At 42.1% G+C, this 17604-nt stretch overlaps 2 protein-coding genes across 2 annotated transcripts in view; both read right to left on the bottom strand.

Annotated features, from left to right (window-relative positions):
• The window catches only part of LOC309544348 (vomeronasal type-2 receptor 26-like), a gene marked incomplete at both ends in the record, with an annotated part of 48943 nt that extends 46965 nt beyond the window's left edge, over positions 1-1978 (bottom strand). Inside the window, one exon of the mRNA XM_082243249.1 lies at positions 1796-1978. Coding sequence (XP_082099375.1) covers positions 1796-1978 — 183 coding nt within the window. The remainder of the gene's footprint in view (positions 1-1795) is intronic.
• LOC309567541 (vomeronasal type-2 receptor 26-like) overlaps positions 1-17604 on the bottom strand; it is a gene marked incomplete at both ends in the record, with an annotated part of 298253 nt that overhangs the window by 206254 nt on the left and 74395 nt on the right. The gene's annotated exons all lie outside the window — the stretch shown is intronic.

The raw sequence follows: 17604 nt of genomic DNA, 5'->3' as shown, positions 1-17604 counted from the left end.
CTGCTGCTAATATTGAGGCAGTTGTTTATTGTTGTCAGCCAGCTACAGGAAGAGCTGCTTCTGGTTAAATCTCCGGGTAAGAAACTGCAAAGGATTCACAAAAAATGAATTGCTTAAAAAAATGGAATACAGTGAGACATGATGTCTAACATAAGGAAAAAAATGGAGTTTACATGCACTTTAAACACGACCTCTGGAAGATTTACCGTCCTTCATGACCAGGCCATTTTTTGCGATACAGCGATGTGTTATTTTAACTGACAATTGTGCGGTCATGGGACACAGTACCCAAATATAATTTATGGGGTTTTTTTTACCCCACAAATAAAGCTTTCTTTTGTCGGTATTTGATCACTACTGCATTTTTTATTTTTTGCGATACAAACAAAAAGACTGACAATTTAATAAAAAAAAAAACAATATTTTACAATATTTAAAAAATAAAATGTCTTCGTAAAATTTAGGCCAATATGTATTCTGCCACATATTTTTGGTAAAAAGAATCCCAATAAGCGTATATTGATTGGTTTGCACAAAAGTTATCGCGTCTGCAAACTGTGGGATATTTGTATTTGTTTTATTTTTTTACCAGTAATGGTGGCGATTAGTGACTTATAGTTGGCAGTGATATTCTGGTGGACATTTTGACACTAATTCTTTTGACACCTTTTGGGGACCAGTGACACTAATACAGTGATCAGTGCTAAAAATATGGACTGTCACTGTACTAATGACACTGGCTGGGAAGGGCTTAAACCTCTAGGGTGAATAAAAGGTTAAACGTGTGCCTAACCAGTGTTTATGTGTACTGTGTGATATGTTTTTACTAGGGGAAGAGATGGATTTCCCTGCTTTGTAAGAACATAAACTCCATTCCTTCCCCCCCCCCCCATCATAACGGCAATCTGCCTCGTTTACAGATCGCAGTTCTGTGTCTCTGCCTGATGATCGGCGGGTGTTGGCGGACATTGGGTAGTTAGTACCTATATATGATCCTGCTCACAGCTGCCGCCCTGTAGCAGTAATATTGCTATAGGGTGGACGGCAAGTAGTTAAAGTATAATAAAACATATTTGTGTAGATGGTATCAGCCTTCAATTGTATATTTAACAGAGCAAACAGGAGGAAATATGATGATTTCACTCCTAGGGTTTACATAGACTTTAAATAATTGTAACCTGGGGAGGGGGGGAGTAGAAGTCATTCCCTTTGAAGAACCCCATAGTCCATGAGTATGAACAAGAAATAATTCCTAAAAAATGTTTTACTTTCTTGCTTAATTTCTGTTATTTTTACTGAAATGTGAGAGGCAGATAAGGCTGATATAATATTTGAAGGAATAAAGTTCATTGGTAAAGCCTGGTACACACTAAAAGTTTTTTTTTTGGACAACCCAGCAGGTTGAACTAAAAAAAACGTCAGCTCCGGTTGGAGATGCTGTACTAATGATCCGACCTTAGTGCAGCAATCGCCCCAGCTTAGCTGTTGTGTTCTGACAGAGGGACGCCCCCCTGCATGAACACTCCGATCAGTGCTCTCTGCCATTGGCTGATCGAGAGTCGGTCGGCTGCTGGTTTTCCGGTATGTTCGTCAGACAGACCGACTTACACACGGGGTGAATGTTGGCTGTTTTTATCTGAACCAGCAAATGTCTCTGTACAATCAGCCCACATGCACCCGGCTCGCCACTATGAAAAGTAATTGCTTGACCATAATTGTTACGTGTATTTTGTGAAAACTGTCCAATAGGTGGCCAATGTCATGAAAATTGAGTGCCACATCTGTTCCTCCTCACCGTATTATTGCCATCATCCCATGTTATATTGTTGGGGTTGATGTGAAATTGGTCTTCCTCTGTAGCCCATGGTGTGTATAAACCAACATCAGTAGTGCTGGTTTTTAAGCGGTGGGTAGACTTCATCCAATTTACTATTTTGTAGTGGAAAGGAAATTCACCATTTTCATCAAAAAAGGTCATTCTGTCTGCCGTCTTATATGGATTTTTTATTCGTTTCACATATTTATGCAACTGAAGGACAGAAAAACCTCAAACAAGTTAAACCTGAAATTTTAACTGTTACATGTTACTTTCCTTTGTTTCTCCATCCACCTTTATAAACACATTCATTTATTTTTTTTTTTGTCAATAAAATCTTTCTGTTTATATTACATACCTTATTTTCAACTAATTGATCTCATCACTGGATATCTGTGCCTCCCTATGCAGTTCAGACAGATCATGGCTAGTGGGAGGATGGAGAGGGTGTTGTACATAGCTTCATAAAAATATCTCAGCACCTTTCCACAGGTCCCTTCTCAGAGCCCTCAGCCCCGTTGGGAGGAGATATGCAAAAATCAAAATGCAGGGATGAATGGATGTCAGCCTGGAGGAGTCGGCATTCCTTGGCAGGCTGTATCTGCATGTAGACCATCCTAGGTAACACCCATATGTGATGCTGAGCCTCCATTATTTATATATGTTATAGGGGCTATATTGCAGCTTACCAATTCTTAGATGTGATGGCTGCATTTGTTTTCTTTTTAGACTAGTTTTCTTCTGTAGCACCCCCCTAGAAAGGTGCTAAAGAGTGAGTGTAGTTTTGGCTCTGTCTGCCTATTAGAGGAGAAGCAGGTAAATTCTATATTGCACTCTGCTTAACAGGGAGCAGGATCTGTAAGTTAGGTTTGCTCAGTGTGCCCAGTGTGTGATTCATATGGTCTGAGGGAGTGTCCCCACTGTGCCCAATGGGGAGGCACACTGGACAGTGGAGGAAACCTGGCCAATGAGGACACATGCTTTTTGATACAGCCCCTGGGATTGGCACAGACTGCTGTCTTGGTGCATTGTGCGGTGGGGTTTAAAAAGCCAAGGGCATGTGTGCACAAGTTCTTTGGCAGGAAGCAGAGTCCCAGAAGGAGGTTGGTGGCTGCCTCCTCTTATGAAGTGGATGGTGATGGTTGCAGGCAGTCAGCCTGGTGAACCAGCATTGTGGAGCTGAATCCAGAGGTACAGGAGAGCCGACTGGAGGAGTTGGGGCACTGCGAGAATCTGGAAAGCAGTATGGTGAGTACAGAGGATCTTGCCCAGGGGTCTGCCCAGAAAGGGGCCCACTCCGGGGAGTATATGTCAGTGGACGGGTGTCAGCTTGTACAGAGAAAGAGGGTTCTAGGTGAGTGCCCTGAAGAGAAATACAAACAGGAACATTTTACCTCAGATTCATCTAGTGGCAAGATGAAACAGCGGCCTTGCCGCATTCTCAAGTTTGTGTCTTCAGAATTGGGAATAGTTCAAATGTTGGAGTATCCCACTCATCTCTTCTCCCATCCCAACATAAAATAAAAACAACAAAAATATCATCCCCTAGACTGATCACTGACTGAGCCAAGAACATAAAGTGCTAAGATTTCTGCTTGCAGTTGCTACGGGTAACCCAGGGGATTCCAAAAGTGTGTAAAACCAGCAGCCCTCAAGGGGGCAGTGCTACTTTGGGGGCTCGTCCGGATATCATCCTGGGTTACTGCAATGGTTGCTAACGGCAACGGCCGAGACATTTCTCAAAATAATGCCCTTGCTTCCTCAAGAAATGTGCTGGAGTGCCAAGGAGGAGAGTGATGCCTGCTCTACATGGATTAGGGAAAGTGGGATGAAGAGTCAAGTTCACAGTGATGGTTGCCAATGGCAACGGATGGACTTTTGTCGGGACTGTAATCTGTTCTTTGAAGAAATGTGCAGGAGCGTTAGAGGAGAAGAGATGCATCATGTTGTACAAACCCGGAACCTGGATATCCTGTATTTGGAACACAGGACGCTGAACAAACTATAAATAAACTATATTTTACTGGTACACTGTGGGCATTGGTATTGTCTTTCCATGGTATCAAAACAAACCCTATGAGCACAGATCCTGAGGGAGAGACCCGGACACCACATTGTTCCAAGGCCTGAGACCCCCTAGAGGGGACTGCTTTTTGGTGAATGTGGGACCAACGGGGGAGCACTAATAGAGCACTGGCAAGCAAGGAATACGTTTTGAAGAGCACTTGTCACTTTATATAACCAACATAGGAGAACTATTAATAATACTCTTTGGCAACTTACAACTGATATTTGGGAAAGGCAAATCACTGTAAACACGGATATAAGTTTTGAAACACTGTGAAGAGCACTTGTCACTTTTTTGTCATTATTATTTATATATATATATCCTTGATGGAAACTAAGAGCACTTGTCACTTTTATTTGATGGTAATTTATTAATTTAATGCATATTTGTATTTCATCTATTTTTGCACTTATGTATTAATAATATTGTATATTGGAACGGTATATTCAGAGATCTTTTAAATAGAGGTGTGGCTCTAAACACTGCTAATTTATACAACGATATCTAAACACAGTCACTTTTTATAGTTAATAATATCATTTTACACACATAGCACTTTGGAGTACACGGACACTTTATTAGGAAAGGTTTTAGGCTCCATCTAAGATTTTTTAGATCTTATTTTTGTAAAAATTGTGTACTTATTGTAGCATGGTTGTGGGGATACCAACTATCAGTTTAGAGCAGCGCCATTACCCTTTAATTTTTGATTTTATGTAAAGACTGGTGACAGAAGTATAGTTGTCTCCTTGTTTTTATCTTACATGCACTATACCAGATGATTAAGTCTGTGATACGGTGTGGGTATGTAGTGGTCACCTTGCTGTATGTTAGTAGGTGAACCTGGTTTTTATTATTATCATTCAGGATTTATAGAGCACCAACAGTTTGCGCAGCACTTACCAACAGAGGGGCAGATTGTACAGTTACAATGCAATTCAATACAGGAGGAATCAGAGGGCCCTTCTCATTAAAGCCTACAATCTAAGAGGGAGGGTCAACTGATACAAAAGCTAATAACTGTGGGGGGATGAGATGGTGAATAAAATGAAAGTGCACTTGTTAGGTGCAGGCAGGTTAGGCTTTGCTGAAGAGAAACGTTTTCAGGGATTGCCTAAAAGTGGATAGAGTTGGAGATAGTCCGACAGATTGGGGTAGGGAATTTCAAAGGATGGGAGAAGCTCAGGAGAAGTCCTGGAGGCAGGCGATGAGGGAGCTAGAGAACAGGAGGTCTTGGGAGGAATAAAGTGGACAATTTGTTTGGTATTTTGAGACTAGGCTAGTGATGTTACTGGGGCAGAGTTGTGGATGGCTTAGTAAGTTTTTGTTAGCATTTTGAATTTAATTAGTTGGGTGGGTAGCAGCCAATGGAAGGATTGGCAGAGAGGTGTAGCAGACTCTGAGCGGTTTTTAAGGTGGGTGAGTCTGGTAGCAGCATTCATGATGCAATGAAGGGGGATAACCTATTTAAAGGTAAGCCAATAAGGAGGGAGTTGCAGTAGTCGAGGCGAGAGATGACCAGGGAGTGAATCAGGAGCTTTGTGCTCTCATTGGTTAGGAAGGGATATATTTTGGAGATCTTGCGGAGGTTGAGTCGGCAAGCTTTCGAAAGTGATTGGATGTGGGGCCAAAAGGAGAGTTCAGAGTCCAGGATAACACCTAGCACCCTGGTATGTGGGGATGGGTGGATCGTTGTGTCTTTGCTCTTGACAGAAAAATCAAGAAAAAGAGGTACGTGAGGTAGGAAATATTAGCTCAGTTTTTGACAAGTTAAGTTTGAGGAAGTGGCGTGACATCCAGACAGATATGTAAATTAGTAAATTAAATAGTAAATTAGTGTTACGTGAGGAGACTGATGGCGTGAGCTGTGGGGTGTAGAGATAGGTTTGGGTGTCGCCAGCGCAGAAATGATTTCGAAAGCCATGGGGGAACAGGGTCCAGGGGACAGGTGTTAGGTGGGCGTTGGGAATGAGTTTAGCAACCTTGTCTATAGTAGCAGGGTTGAATAAGGGAAATGTTGATTGTACCTGGGGACACATGGGGTACATGGGGTACATGAGGTATTAAGAGGGGGAGATATTTGTAGAGTGGAGATGTCATCACAAATTGAAGCAATCTTATTTTTTGAGTGATTGTCAATCTCCTGGGCAGTGAGTGAGTTAGTGGGGGGGGGAGGCAGTGGATGACAAAGTAGAGAGTTAAAGGTAGAGAAGAGTTGACGGGGACTGGATGAGAAGGTGTTAATGAGAGTGATAAAGTAGGTTGGCTTGGCAGCATGGAGGACAGAATTGTATTTTTGGAGGCCAGATTTGTATTGGTTGTGGTCTTTGAGAAATTTAGTCTTCCGCCACAGATGCTCAAGAGCGTGGCTAGGGTTTTGAGATTCCTGGTGTCATTTGTTTGCCAGGGTTGAAGGGGTAAAGGCCTGATTCTGTGTGTAGTGAGAGGGGCAAGCTCCCCCAGGGTGGAGGACAGGGATCTATTGTAGACAGAAGTGGCTAGACTGGGGAAAGACAGGGGTGAGATTTTGTCATAGAGGCGGTCAGTAGCAGAATAGAGAAGGGTTGAAGTGGCAAAGCTTTCTACGGATGATTGTTAGGTGATTTGGATGGAAAGATGGTGGAAGACAGAGAGAGAGAGAGAAATGAATAAGGTGGTGATCAGAGAGAGGAAAAGGGATTGTTGGAGAGGTTGCATGGAGCACATAGATAGGAGAATACAAGGTCAAGAGTGTTGCCATCAGAGTGAGTCTAAGCCTGTACCTATTGCTTTAGGTCAATAGAGAAGGTTAGACTAAGAAGTTTAGAAGTAGCAGGAGGGTTTTTATTAACAGGGATGTTTAAGTCGTGGAGAAGGATTTTGATAAATTCAGAGGAGAGACAGTAGGGTAGCCAGGCAGAAAAGTCATCAAGGAAAGTTAATAATGGTCCAGGGGTCGGTAGATCACAGCAATTCTTAAAGAAATTGCAGAGAATATACGTATACAGCGTGCTTTAAATTATGAGAGGGACATAGAGTGAGGAGACTGAGGAGCCTGGAGGGTGCTCTGTGGGGATAAGAGGATTCCCACTCCACCTCCCTTTCATCCATTTGGTCTAGGGGAGTGAGTCCAGAGAAGGCCACTGTGAGAGACGGAAGCAAGAGAAGACGTGTTGGATTAATGAAACAAGGTTTTGATGACAGCAAGTAGATTAAAGGAGTTAGTGACAAAGAGGTTGTGAACAGTAGTGAATTTGTTGCAGACAGAGCAGGCATTCCAGAGGGCACATGAGAAGGAGAGGCTGGTGTTGTAAAGAAGAGGAATGGAGACCAAATTGTGTAGATTGCGACTGCTGGCAGAGGATTTGGAGTGATGGTGATGGGTGTGTTGGGTATAGTTAAGTAAGGGAGGCCCAGGGTTTGGGGATATACAGTATATCACAAAAGTGAATACACCCCTCACATTTTTTGTAAATATTTTATTATATCTTTTCATGAGACAACACTGAAGAAATGTGCAAAAAATGGGTGCGCTAGATGTGAGCAATGTGTGTTAAACCAAAAGGAAAAACACAATGAAAAAAATACCTAATAAATATAATTATACACAGATATTATAAATGGTGCACAATGTGAACAAAAACATGCTATGGAAATATGTGCAGTCCAAAACAAGTCTAAAATGAAAAAAGGCTGAAATCTTCTTGATGGTGAATGAAGGTGAAAAAGAGGATGTGTAAACATCAAATCCCTCTTGGCACCCACGTGTAAAGAAAAGAGAGGTAATCCCCTTACCAACTCAACATAATAAAACACTTGAGAAGATGACACCAGCCAGTGTAATAGATATGAAGTCCCAACCTTTCACTCTTCCACCCGATATGTGGTATATCAAAACTCTTACCAAAGGCAAGTATTTCACAGGTCAGATGGTGAGTGATGATGTTCTCCAAATCATCAGGCAAACTATCCAGACTAGCAGGCAGTGAATTTTCTTGTAAATCTTATTCTGACTCCTGTTGCTGTATGGGGGTTGGTCTCTCTCCTGTACCCCCCACACTCAGTGACAGATAGTGCCCAAAAAAGAATGGAACAGGCAATAGTGCATTACCTCTTAAACTACTTTATTAAGAAAAGGTAGAACACTTACAGTTAAGTTGAATAAATAGGCGAATGCAAATTCAACCGTAGCCGCTCTGCAGCGCGGACCACGGGTGGTGATGGCGCAGGCTTCTCCCCCCGACGTGTTTCCCCTGATGAGGCATCGACTGAAGAAATGACACTTTGCTACAATGTAAAGTAGTGAGTGTACAGCTTGTATAACAGTGTAAATTTGCTGTCCCCTCAAAATAATTGAACACACAGCCATTAATGTCTAAACCACTGGAAACAAAGTGAGTACACCTCTAAGTGACAATGTCCAAATTGGGCCCAAAGTGTCAATATTTTGTGTGGCCACTATTATTTTCCATTATTTTCCAGCACTGCCTTAACCCTCTTGGGCATGGAGTTCACCAGAGCTTCACATGTTGCCACTGGAGTCCTCTTCTACTCCTCCATGGTGGATGTTAGAGACCTTGTACTCCTTTACCTTTCGTTTGAGGATGCCCCACAGATGCTCAATAGGGTTTAAGTCTGGAGACATGCTTGACCAGAACATCACCTTTATCCTCAGCTTTTTTAGCAAAGCAGTGGTCATCTTAGATGTGTGTTTGGGGGTCGTTATCATGTTGGAATACTGCCTTGCGGCCCAGTCTCTGAAGGGAGGGGATCATGCTCTGCTTCAGTATGTCACAGTAAATGTTGGCACTCATGGTTCCCTCAATGAACTGCAGCTCCCAGGCAGAAGGTTTTCTGGTATTCCCCCTCCTTATGGGCTGAGTCAGCAGCAAGCGCCATTGGCAGTCAGTGAGCCAATGAAGAAAGAGAGGGGGCTGGGACCGAGCCGAGGCTTTGTATCTGAATGGACACACAGAGAAGCAGCTTGGCTCTGGTGCCCCCATTGCAAACTGCTTTCTGTGGTGGTACTCAGCTGGAGGGAGGAGCCAGGAGTGTCAGTGAGGGACCCAAGAAGAGAAGGATCTGGGCTACTCTGTGCAAAACCACTTCACAGAGCAGGTAAGTATAACATGTTTGTGATTTTTAAACACAAAAAACAAGACTTTAATATCACTTTAAACATATGTTTTAATGTGTAAAATGCTTATGTTTGGAAGGTCCTGCATGGCAGGAATCCAGAATTGGGGTGTAAAAGCCACCATGTTAAACCTGAAGATCACATTCTGTAAATTGCTGTTATCTTGGAACTGCTGCTCTTCTTTTTACATTTCAATCTTTTATATTCTTTATTTGTTTGTTAGATCATCTGCTATAGAAAAGGAGGTGTTGGCCATGTGGGGCATCTTGGGCTGCTCTTGGTGGATAAGCTAGTCCGGTCCATGTATGCTGTATAATCTTATCTTAGAAGATCTTGATTTTCTGGCTCCTCATTTTGATATGACAGGTTAATATCTGGTGAACTTATATCCATGAATTTAGACATTCTTCCTGGGAGGATTCATGTTCATAATGGTCCTTTTAATATAATGTTTGATATTTCCCCTAGACTTCCACTGTGGAAATATGGTCCTCCTATGACACACTAGTATCCCTATAACAGGAATGTTTGGCTCCTGCACTAATACATACTTACCTGGTTTGACATCTAGGGTAAGAACCGTCTCCCAGACAATTCAGTGTAATTCTGATGTATAGGAACTGATCATGTATGGATATAGACAATAGGGCTGTATGGCCCCACATGATATTGTCTCTAAATGTATACTCTTTCTGTTTGCAGTGAATACTTTGTGCAGTAATTTAAGGCTCCTGAAGAAGCCACCCTTTTGGCGAAACATGTTGAGCAAAAAATCACTATACTGATTACCTGGATCACATGTGATCTATATTCAAGACTTTTATGATAAAAGAACATTGTTAATGTACCTAATTGTGATATGTGATAAGCACAAAGTGAAACTTAGCAGAGGCTGGAAAAGTTGGCATGCTGGGCTTTTGGTAGAATAGACAAGCCCTTCAGTAGTCACTATATTCATATTTTAGAGCTGAAGCTTTTTTTCAGTAAAATTGGGGTACAATTGTGTAGCCCCTGTATTTGTCTGTACTATTGTTAATTCGGCCCAGAGGGCATTGTGTGCAGATATACACCTATCCTGACCATTGGATAAAGAGCCCTTAACCTAGATACAAGAAATCTTGAGGTGTTAACAGTCTTTTTGGGGTCTCGGTGCCTCCTTGTGAGTAAGAGCACATATACAGTCAGGAATTTTAAACAAAATTAATAAAAGTTATGTTTTAGCCTAGTGGCACTGATGCATTGAAGTGAGCATTCCCATTTTTGTAGTCAACATGTAGGCTTTTATTTTCTAGTTCTGGTAGTTCCACTTCCATGAAGCACTGGTCCTGACATAAACATTTCACACATTAAAGCATACACATGTAGCACATCATTAATTGCAAGAGAAATTCATTTCTTTTAGGATGCAGTCACTGTTCGGCCTACAGCTTTTTCACCCACCGCCTTCAATTTTTCAGTTGAGCCAGATCGTGCTGACAGGGCCGCCCATGACTTTAATGTCAGCCTATTCCTGCTCTTGTGCATGGTAATGTATGTATGTTTGTATGTACAGTATCTCACAAAAGTGAGTACACCCCTCACATTTTTGTAAATATTTTATAATATCTTTTCATGTGACACTGAAAAAAATTACACTTTTCTACAATGTAAAGTAGTGAGTGTACAGCTTGTATAACAGTGTAAATTTGCCTTCCCCTTTAAAATAACTCAACACACAGCCATTAATGTCTAAACCGCTGGCAACAAAAGTGAGTTATAATAAAATATTTACAAAAATGTGAGGGTTGTACTCACTTTTGTGATATACTGTATGTTTGGTTGAACTACGATTGGCCAGAGTGGGACCTGCACTTAGTAACATGATGAAAATTATACCTTTTCACTGTTCAGACATGACATCATGGCATGGCAGAGGAAAGTCTCAGAACCAATTCCATTTGCAGCCGAGATTTTGTCAAATGCCAAAAGCTTCAAAAAATGTGTATTTTCTTCCCCTCCCCCGACTTTTCCTTTGAGATAAATAACATTAGGGATGGGCGAATGGTTTGGCCCCAGCATGAGTTCGGACTGAAAATTGGCTGTTTGCCATTCGACAAACACCCGAATTATCGGGGCGTTCGACCATGTGCTCCCGAATGACCAAAATGCACTGCGCTACCGCACAGTGCATTAAAAGCCTTGATTGGCTGAAGCAATGAAAGCTTTGCCCAATCAGAGCACAGAGCACTGTCAGAGCCATGATTGGATAAAGTAATGATGACTCTATCCAATCATGGCTTGTTGTTCTTAGTCCCACCCTACACTATAAAGGTATTCTTTCAATAGTGGCTATTTGTAGTGCGATATCAACGTGGACAGAGATAGAACAGGGCTCTGTTCAGTGCTACTGGAGAGTTGGATAGTGTGCTATAGTGTGCTATTCTGATTCTATTGTCAGTGTAGAATATCGGCTTAGTGTGAATCTAGTGATAGTTCAGTCAGTGTGAGTGTAGTGATCATTCATTTTTACTTTAGTGCCAATTTATTTTGATGGGGCAAGTTTACTGCATTATAGCTCAGTGTGTTAGTGCACGTTTAACGCAGCTTATTTCTGTGTGCATTATGTGCTGTTTAACGCTGTAAATTTTAATGCATTACTGCACATTTAACGCAGTAGATTTCTGTAACGTTAGTGCATGTTTAATACAGTTCATTTCAGTGTGTTACGTGCCGTTTAACGCAGTATATTTTGGTGCGTTTGTGCACGTTTTACACAGTATATTTCAGTGTGTTACTGCACGTTTAATGCAGTATATTTCTTTGAGTTAGTGCACATATAACGCAGCATATTTCTATGTGTTAGTGCACGTTTAACGCAGTATGTTTCTGTGCATTAGCACACGTTTAACGCAGTATATTTGAGTGCGTTAGTACACGTTTAACGCAGTATATTTCTGTGCATTTCTGCTCATTTACCCACAGTACATTTCAGTGTGTTACGAGCCGTTTAATACAGTATCTTTCAGTGCATTAGTGCACATTTAGCAAAGTATATAACTGTGCATTACTGCACGTTTAACACAGTATATTTCAGTGCATTACTGCATATTTACGCAGTATATTTTTGTGCATTAGTGTACGCTTAACACAGTATATTTCAGTGTGTTACTGCACATTTAATGCAGTATATTTCTGTGCGTTAGTGCACATATAACACAGCATATTTCTGTGTGTTAGTGCACGTTTAATGCAGTATGTTTCTCTGAATTCGTTTATTTGAGTGCGTTAGTGCACGTTTAATGCAGTATATTTCTGTGCGTTTCTGCACATTTACCCACAGTACATTTCAGTGTGTTACGAGCCATTTAACGCAGTATCTTTCAGTGCATTAGTGTACATTTAGCAAAGTATATATCTGTGCATTACTGCACGTTTAATGAAGTATATTTCAGTGCGTCACTGCACATTTAGCACAGTATATTTCTGTGCATTAGTGCAGTTTTACTGCAATAAATTGTAGTGTGTCTGTGTAGTTAGTACTTAGGTTAAAGTGCACCAAAAAACACTTTCCGTGATTAAAGTGCATCCAAGTACACATTTACACATCTTTATTACATTTTGTTAATAAGCAAGGGGTGTAAGTGAGGGGGCCAGCAGCATATGTGTCCACAGGCAAAGGTGGATGTGATCAGTCCTCAGGCAGGGCATAATTTCCAGTTTAGTGATGTTGTTTGTGCTTTCCAGCCACAGCTTACAGAGGAGGTGGTGGACTGGCTTACTTGAACACAGCTTCAGCCACTTGCTCCTTGACAATGAACAGCCATTACTTGTCTCCAGTGGTAATGAGGACAAAGGAAATTATGATAAGATCAATGATATGACTTTGGTGCCGGATAGAGCAAAGGAGGAAAGTGAGGGTGAGGCACAACCCCAATGAGGCAGCCATCATGGAAGAGTAGAGAGCAGCCACCCTATTCCATCAGATTGTGGAGCTATTATCTCCTTTTTTTAGCACAGGTGAAGAAGATTGGACTGTTGCCATTTGCAAACTTTGTTTCAAGCACATCAAACATAGCAAAAACCCCAGCCATTGGGGTACCACATGCTTGACAAGGCATTTAATCTCCCATCACTCAGGTCGATGGAAAAAAAGGCACCTGAAAGCCACACAAAAGGGATGCTATTTTGTTTCTCCTCCTTACTCACTTGAGTCAACCACCACTATACCTCATAACCTCTCAGCAGCCTCCACTGACAGGGATGATGGTATAGCACAGGGTATCCCAGGTCCTTGCAGCACATCTGCCAAAAGCATACCACCAGCTGTAGACTGTAGCCGGCAAATTTCTCTGTCACATCTGCTGCAGCGAAAAAAAAATACAGTCACTGTCACCCACATGCCCAGTGTCTAAATGCAAGCTTGTCAAAGATTCTGGCTTTACAACTGCTGCCTTTCCGTCTGGTGGATTGTGTACCCTTCTGTGAATTTGCAGAATGAGCTGTACCGCAATGGCAGGTTCCCAGTCAGTATTTCTTTTCATGTAAAAGCATTCCAGCTCTGTACCATCACGTGGAAGGCAATGTTGTGGCATCATTGGGCAAGGCAGTCGGCTGCAAATTCCACATTACTGCTGACACGTGGTTGAGCAGGCATGGTCAAGGACACTATATTTTGTTCAAAGCACGCTGGGTAACTCTACTTGCAATTGGGAAGGATGCATGACAGGACTCAGTGCTGCAGCTTGTTGTGCCACCACATCTCCATACAGTTAGAAGTGATGATGCAAGCTTTGTCAGCTCTCCCCTCTCCTCCTCCTCCTCCATGCCCTCTGCTGAATTGTCCTACAAACCACAAGTACCCCCTAAGTGTTCAAGGAGCTATTCTATGAGTCAGGCTAAAAGGTGCCATGCAGTGCTTCAGTTGGTGTGTCTAGGGGACAGGAACCACAGCGGAGCAGAGAATCTTGCAACTCTGCAGACACAGGCCCAGAGGTGCTTCACATCATGCCAGCTGGAGCCAGGAATGGTGGTGTGCGATAATGGCACAATCCTCCTGTCCACCCTTAGAGAGTGAAAATTGACACATATGCCATGCACGTCCTCAATTTGGTGGTGCAGTGTTTTCCTAAAAAAGTACCCAGGGTTGGAAGATCTGCAAAAGAAGGCCAGAAGAGTCTGTAGCCATTTCAGGCGGTTATACACAGCCAGTGCTTGGTTGGCTGAAATTCGGCGGGAATTCCACCTGCCCATAAACCACCTGATTTGTGACATGCTCACCAGGAGGAACTTAACTTTGACAATGCTGAAGTGGCTGCACATGCAGAAGATGGCCTTCAATGATTACCTGTGTGAGTATGGCACAATGACAGCCTCAGACCAGCTCAGCTTTTTTTCCCTACACCAATGGCTGCTGATAAAGGATGCATGCACTGTGCTGTCGACATTTGAGGAAGCCACAAGGATGGTGAGCTGTGACAATGCATGCATCAGTGACACAATCCCTGTTGTGTTCTTTCTGGAGCACACTCTGTGTGGCATTATGGACAGGGCACTCGAGGCAGAGCAGGGGGAGGAAGAGGAGGACTTCCTTTCCTCCCAAGGCATGTTTTATGCAGACACCATTCTTCCTATGCCACAGAACGCATAAGAGGAGAGAGAGGAGGAGGAGGATTCTGACGGTTTTGGAGGCATTGAAGCAGAAGAAGACATACGTCAACCTTCACTAGATGGTTTTCATCCCCAGAACCCTTACAAGTAGTACATAGCTGGGAGGAGGCAGTTCCAGATACTGTAATCCTCAGTGACCCTGAGGAGACTGCTTCTCATGCCTCCACAAACTTGCAGTGCATGGGCACCCTTATGCTTCAAAGCCTGCAAAAGGAACCAAGAATACGTGGCATCAAGGAAAAGGATCACTATTGGTTGGCAACCCTCCTTGATCACAGTTACAAGGGGAAAGTCTCAGAACTCATCCCACCACCCCAGAAGGTGCAGAAGATGAAATCTCTTAAGGACACTTTAAAGAGGAGTTGATCTAATGCTTTTCCCAACTCTAGTAGGTTACAGTGTTGTGGAAAACATCGTTTTGAGGCTTCTGTTGGTCAATAGAGGAGCGGTGGAGAAAGTGATGCATTTCACAATATTTTAGTCCTCACTGCCCAGGGATTTCAGTTTTCACATCCCATCAGCTGCGTCTGTATGTAAGGTAACAGCATGAAGTGAAAATCTGGCAGTCCCAGGGTAAATTCTGACGTCAGGCGATAGGCTGACCTGGAAGTGTGGCCAGTGGACTGTGTGGGCTACACAGACGCTGCACAATGGATGTAACTGCTGTTCTTTCTCTACTGAGATTTTCTAGGACATCTTACACGCACCCAGAATTTACCCCAGGACTGCCAGATTTTCACTCCATGCTGTTACCTTACAGCAGTAAGGTAATGGTGTAGCACACCAGGAAGAGTGATCCAATTCTCTGTTCCTATCACCCGGTGTTGGAGTTTTATTCATATTTGTACACCGTTCACCACCACTCATGTTTCATACACTATTTACGTTGATGGACTTTTTATAACAAGACTATTTATAATTCTATTTCTTTAATTATTTATTAATTATTTCTTGATTTAATATCAGCTTTAACCATGCACTGTTCACTTTCTTCCCCTTACTGCACCATGGTTTATGATATCCATTCACATTTATTCATGTGCTGAGTATATATTACTATTGTTTGGATATATAGAGCTTCACAGGGTCTGTTTGTCACTTTTGAAGACGTTTTATATTTATTTATCTCCTATTTATTGTAATTTTTAGATTTAATGGTACACCTATATTTATTTTCCATTTTTAATACCAGCACACTGGCACCTTATGTATTCACGGTTTTCCATTCCACAATTGATCAGCGCAGCTTCACTTTGTATTGATTTAGTAATTTTTCAGTTTTGGTAAGGCTGACTGGCAGCTGCAGCTATCACTTGACGTGGAGTTTTTCTAGATAGCGCAGGGGCCAATATTTTAGTTTGTTTTTTAAGACTTCTAGTCTAGTGTTGTGGGTGTTGATTTTATCTGGAAGAATTTTTTTTGTGTTGGTTTCATATGCACAATTAACACCCAAAGACCAATTTTTCCACACCTGTTTGACAGGTGCATATCATTTAAATTTTTGACAGCAAGGGCAATTTTTGCTTTCATCAGGAGTATCTCTCTATGGTTACGGTGTAAAGGCACCACAGACACCCACCAAAGACCAATTTTTCTGCACCTGTTACTTCTATCCAAAGTCTGCGGAAGAGACACCAGAATTTATTCAAAAAATCTCTAATCTTGTTCCCAGTGCACTACATCAGTGGTTCTCAACTCCGGTCCTCGGGACCCACTAACAGTCCAGATTTTAAGTATTACCCTGGGGAGATGCAGACTAGAATACTGCAATCACTGAGCAGCAAATGAGATCACCTGTGGTGTAATTTAGTTATCTTGCAAACCTGGCCTGTTGGTGGGTCCCGAGGACCGGAATTGAGAACCACTGCACTACATTGTGGCCTCATACAGAATGGCTCCCCAAGCGTTTGTTTACATAATAAAGAAAGCTTGCATGGAAAATGTCATTTTTGAGCTTTTATTGCAATTATTGCTGCAGCAGCTTCTATATACTTTAAATATGTGCCACTTTAAAGGTAGACTAAGAGGACCCCCAGGCTGTATATTGAAAGGATTTTTTCATTTTTACTGTTATTTCTCATTTTGATGCTTTCACTTTAAGAATCAGCAAATCACTGCTCATTTAAAAAATGACGGTTTTTCCAACTTTTTTTAAATTGATAGATGTCCCCAGGGCAGTATCCAGACCCCATAACCATTGTATGCCCAATTACTTGCATATAAGCCTTCAAAATGGGCACTTTTGATTTTTATAGTTCGAGTCCCATAAACTTCAAAGGGGTTCGTTATTTGGTTACGAACTTTTGCGATGTTCAAAAGTTCTGGTGCGAACCGGACAGGGGGTCATTCGACCCATCTCTAAATAACACAATCATAAGTTCATCCCCTGATGTCAGCATGCTAGGTGTAATCCTGGACTCTGTCCTCTCCTTTTGACTTCATAGCTAGATACTGTCCAAATATTGCTGCCTTAACCTCCGTAACATCTCTAAGATGTACCCCTTCTTACCAATGTCGCCACCAAGCTTCTTAATTACTCTCTTGTTATCCTTCACTTTGACTATACCAATGACCTCCTCACTGGCCTACCTCTACACAGGTTATTCCATCTATAGTGCAGATGCCAGAATCTTCCACCCTACCAACAGCTCATTAACCACCAAATCTCTTTGCCAATTCCTCCACTGGCTTACACTCATCCAATGAATAAAATGCAATCTACTAACAACAAGAGCCAATTCCATTTGCAGCCCTGAGATATAGTCAACTGCAAAAAGTTGCAAAAAATGTATATTTTCTCCCCCCCCCCCGACTTTTCCTTTGAGATAAATAACATAATCTTTATTTCACCTCCTCATGTCAGTATGCTAGGTGTAATCCTGGATTCTGTTCTCTCCTTCTGACTTCATAGCTAATCACTGTCCAAATCTTGCTGTCTTAACCTCCGTAACATCTATA

This window comes from Pelophylax lessonae, assembly GCF_965119305.1.
Source record: "Pelophylax lessonae genome assembly, chromosome: 1".
Lineage (NCBI taxonomy): Eukaryota > Metazoa > Chordata > Amphibia > Anura > Ranidae > Pelophylax > Pelophylax lessonae.
Note: the sequence above shows the minus strand (reverse complement) of the source record. Positions and strands in the feature narration are given on the sequence as shown.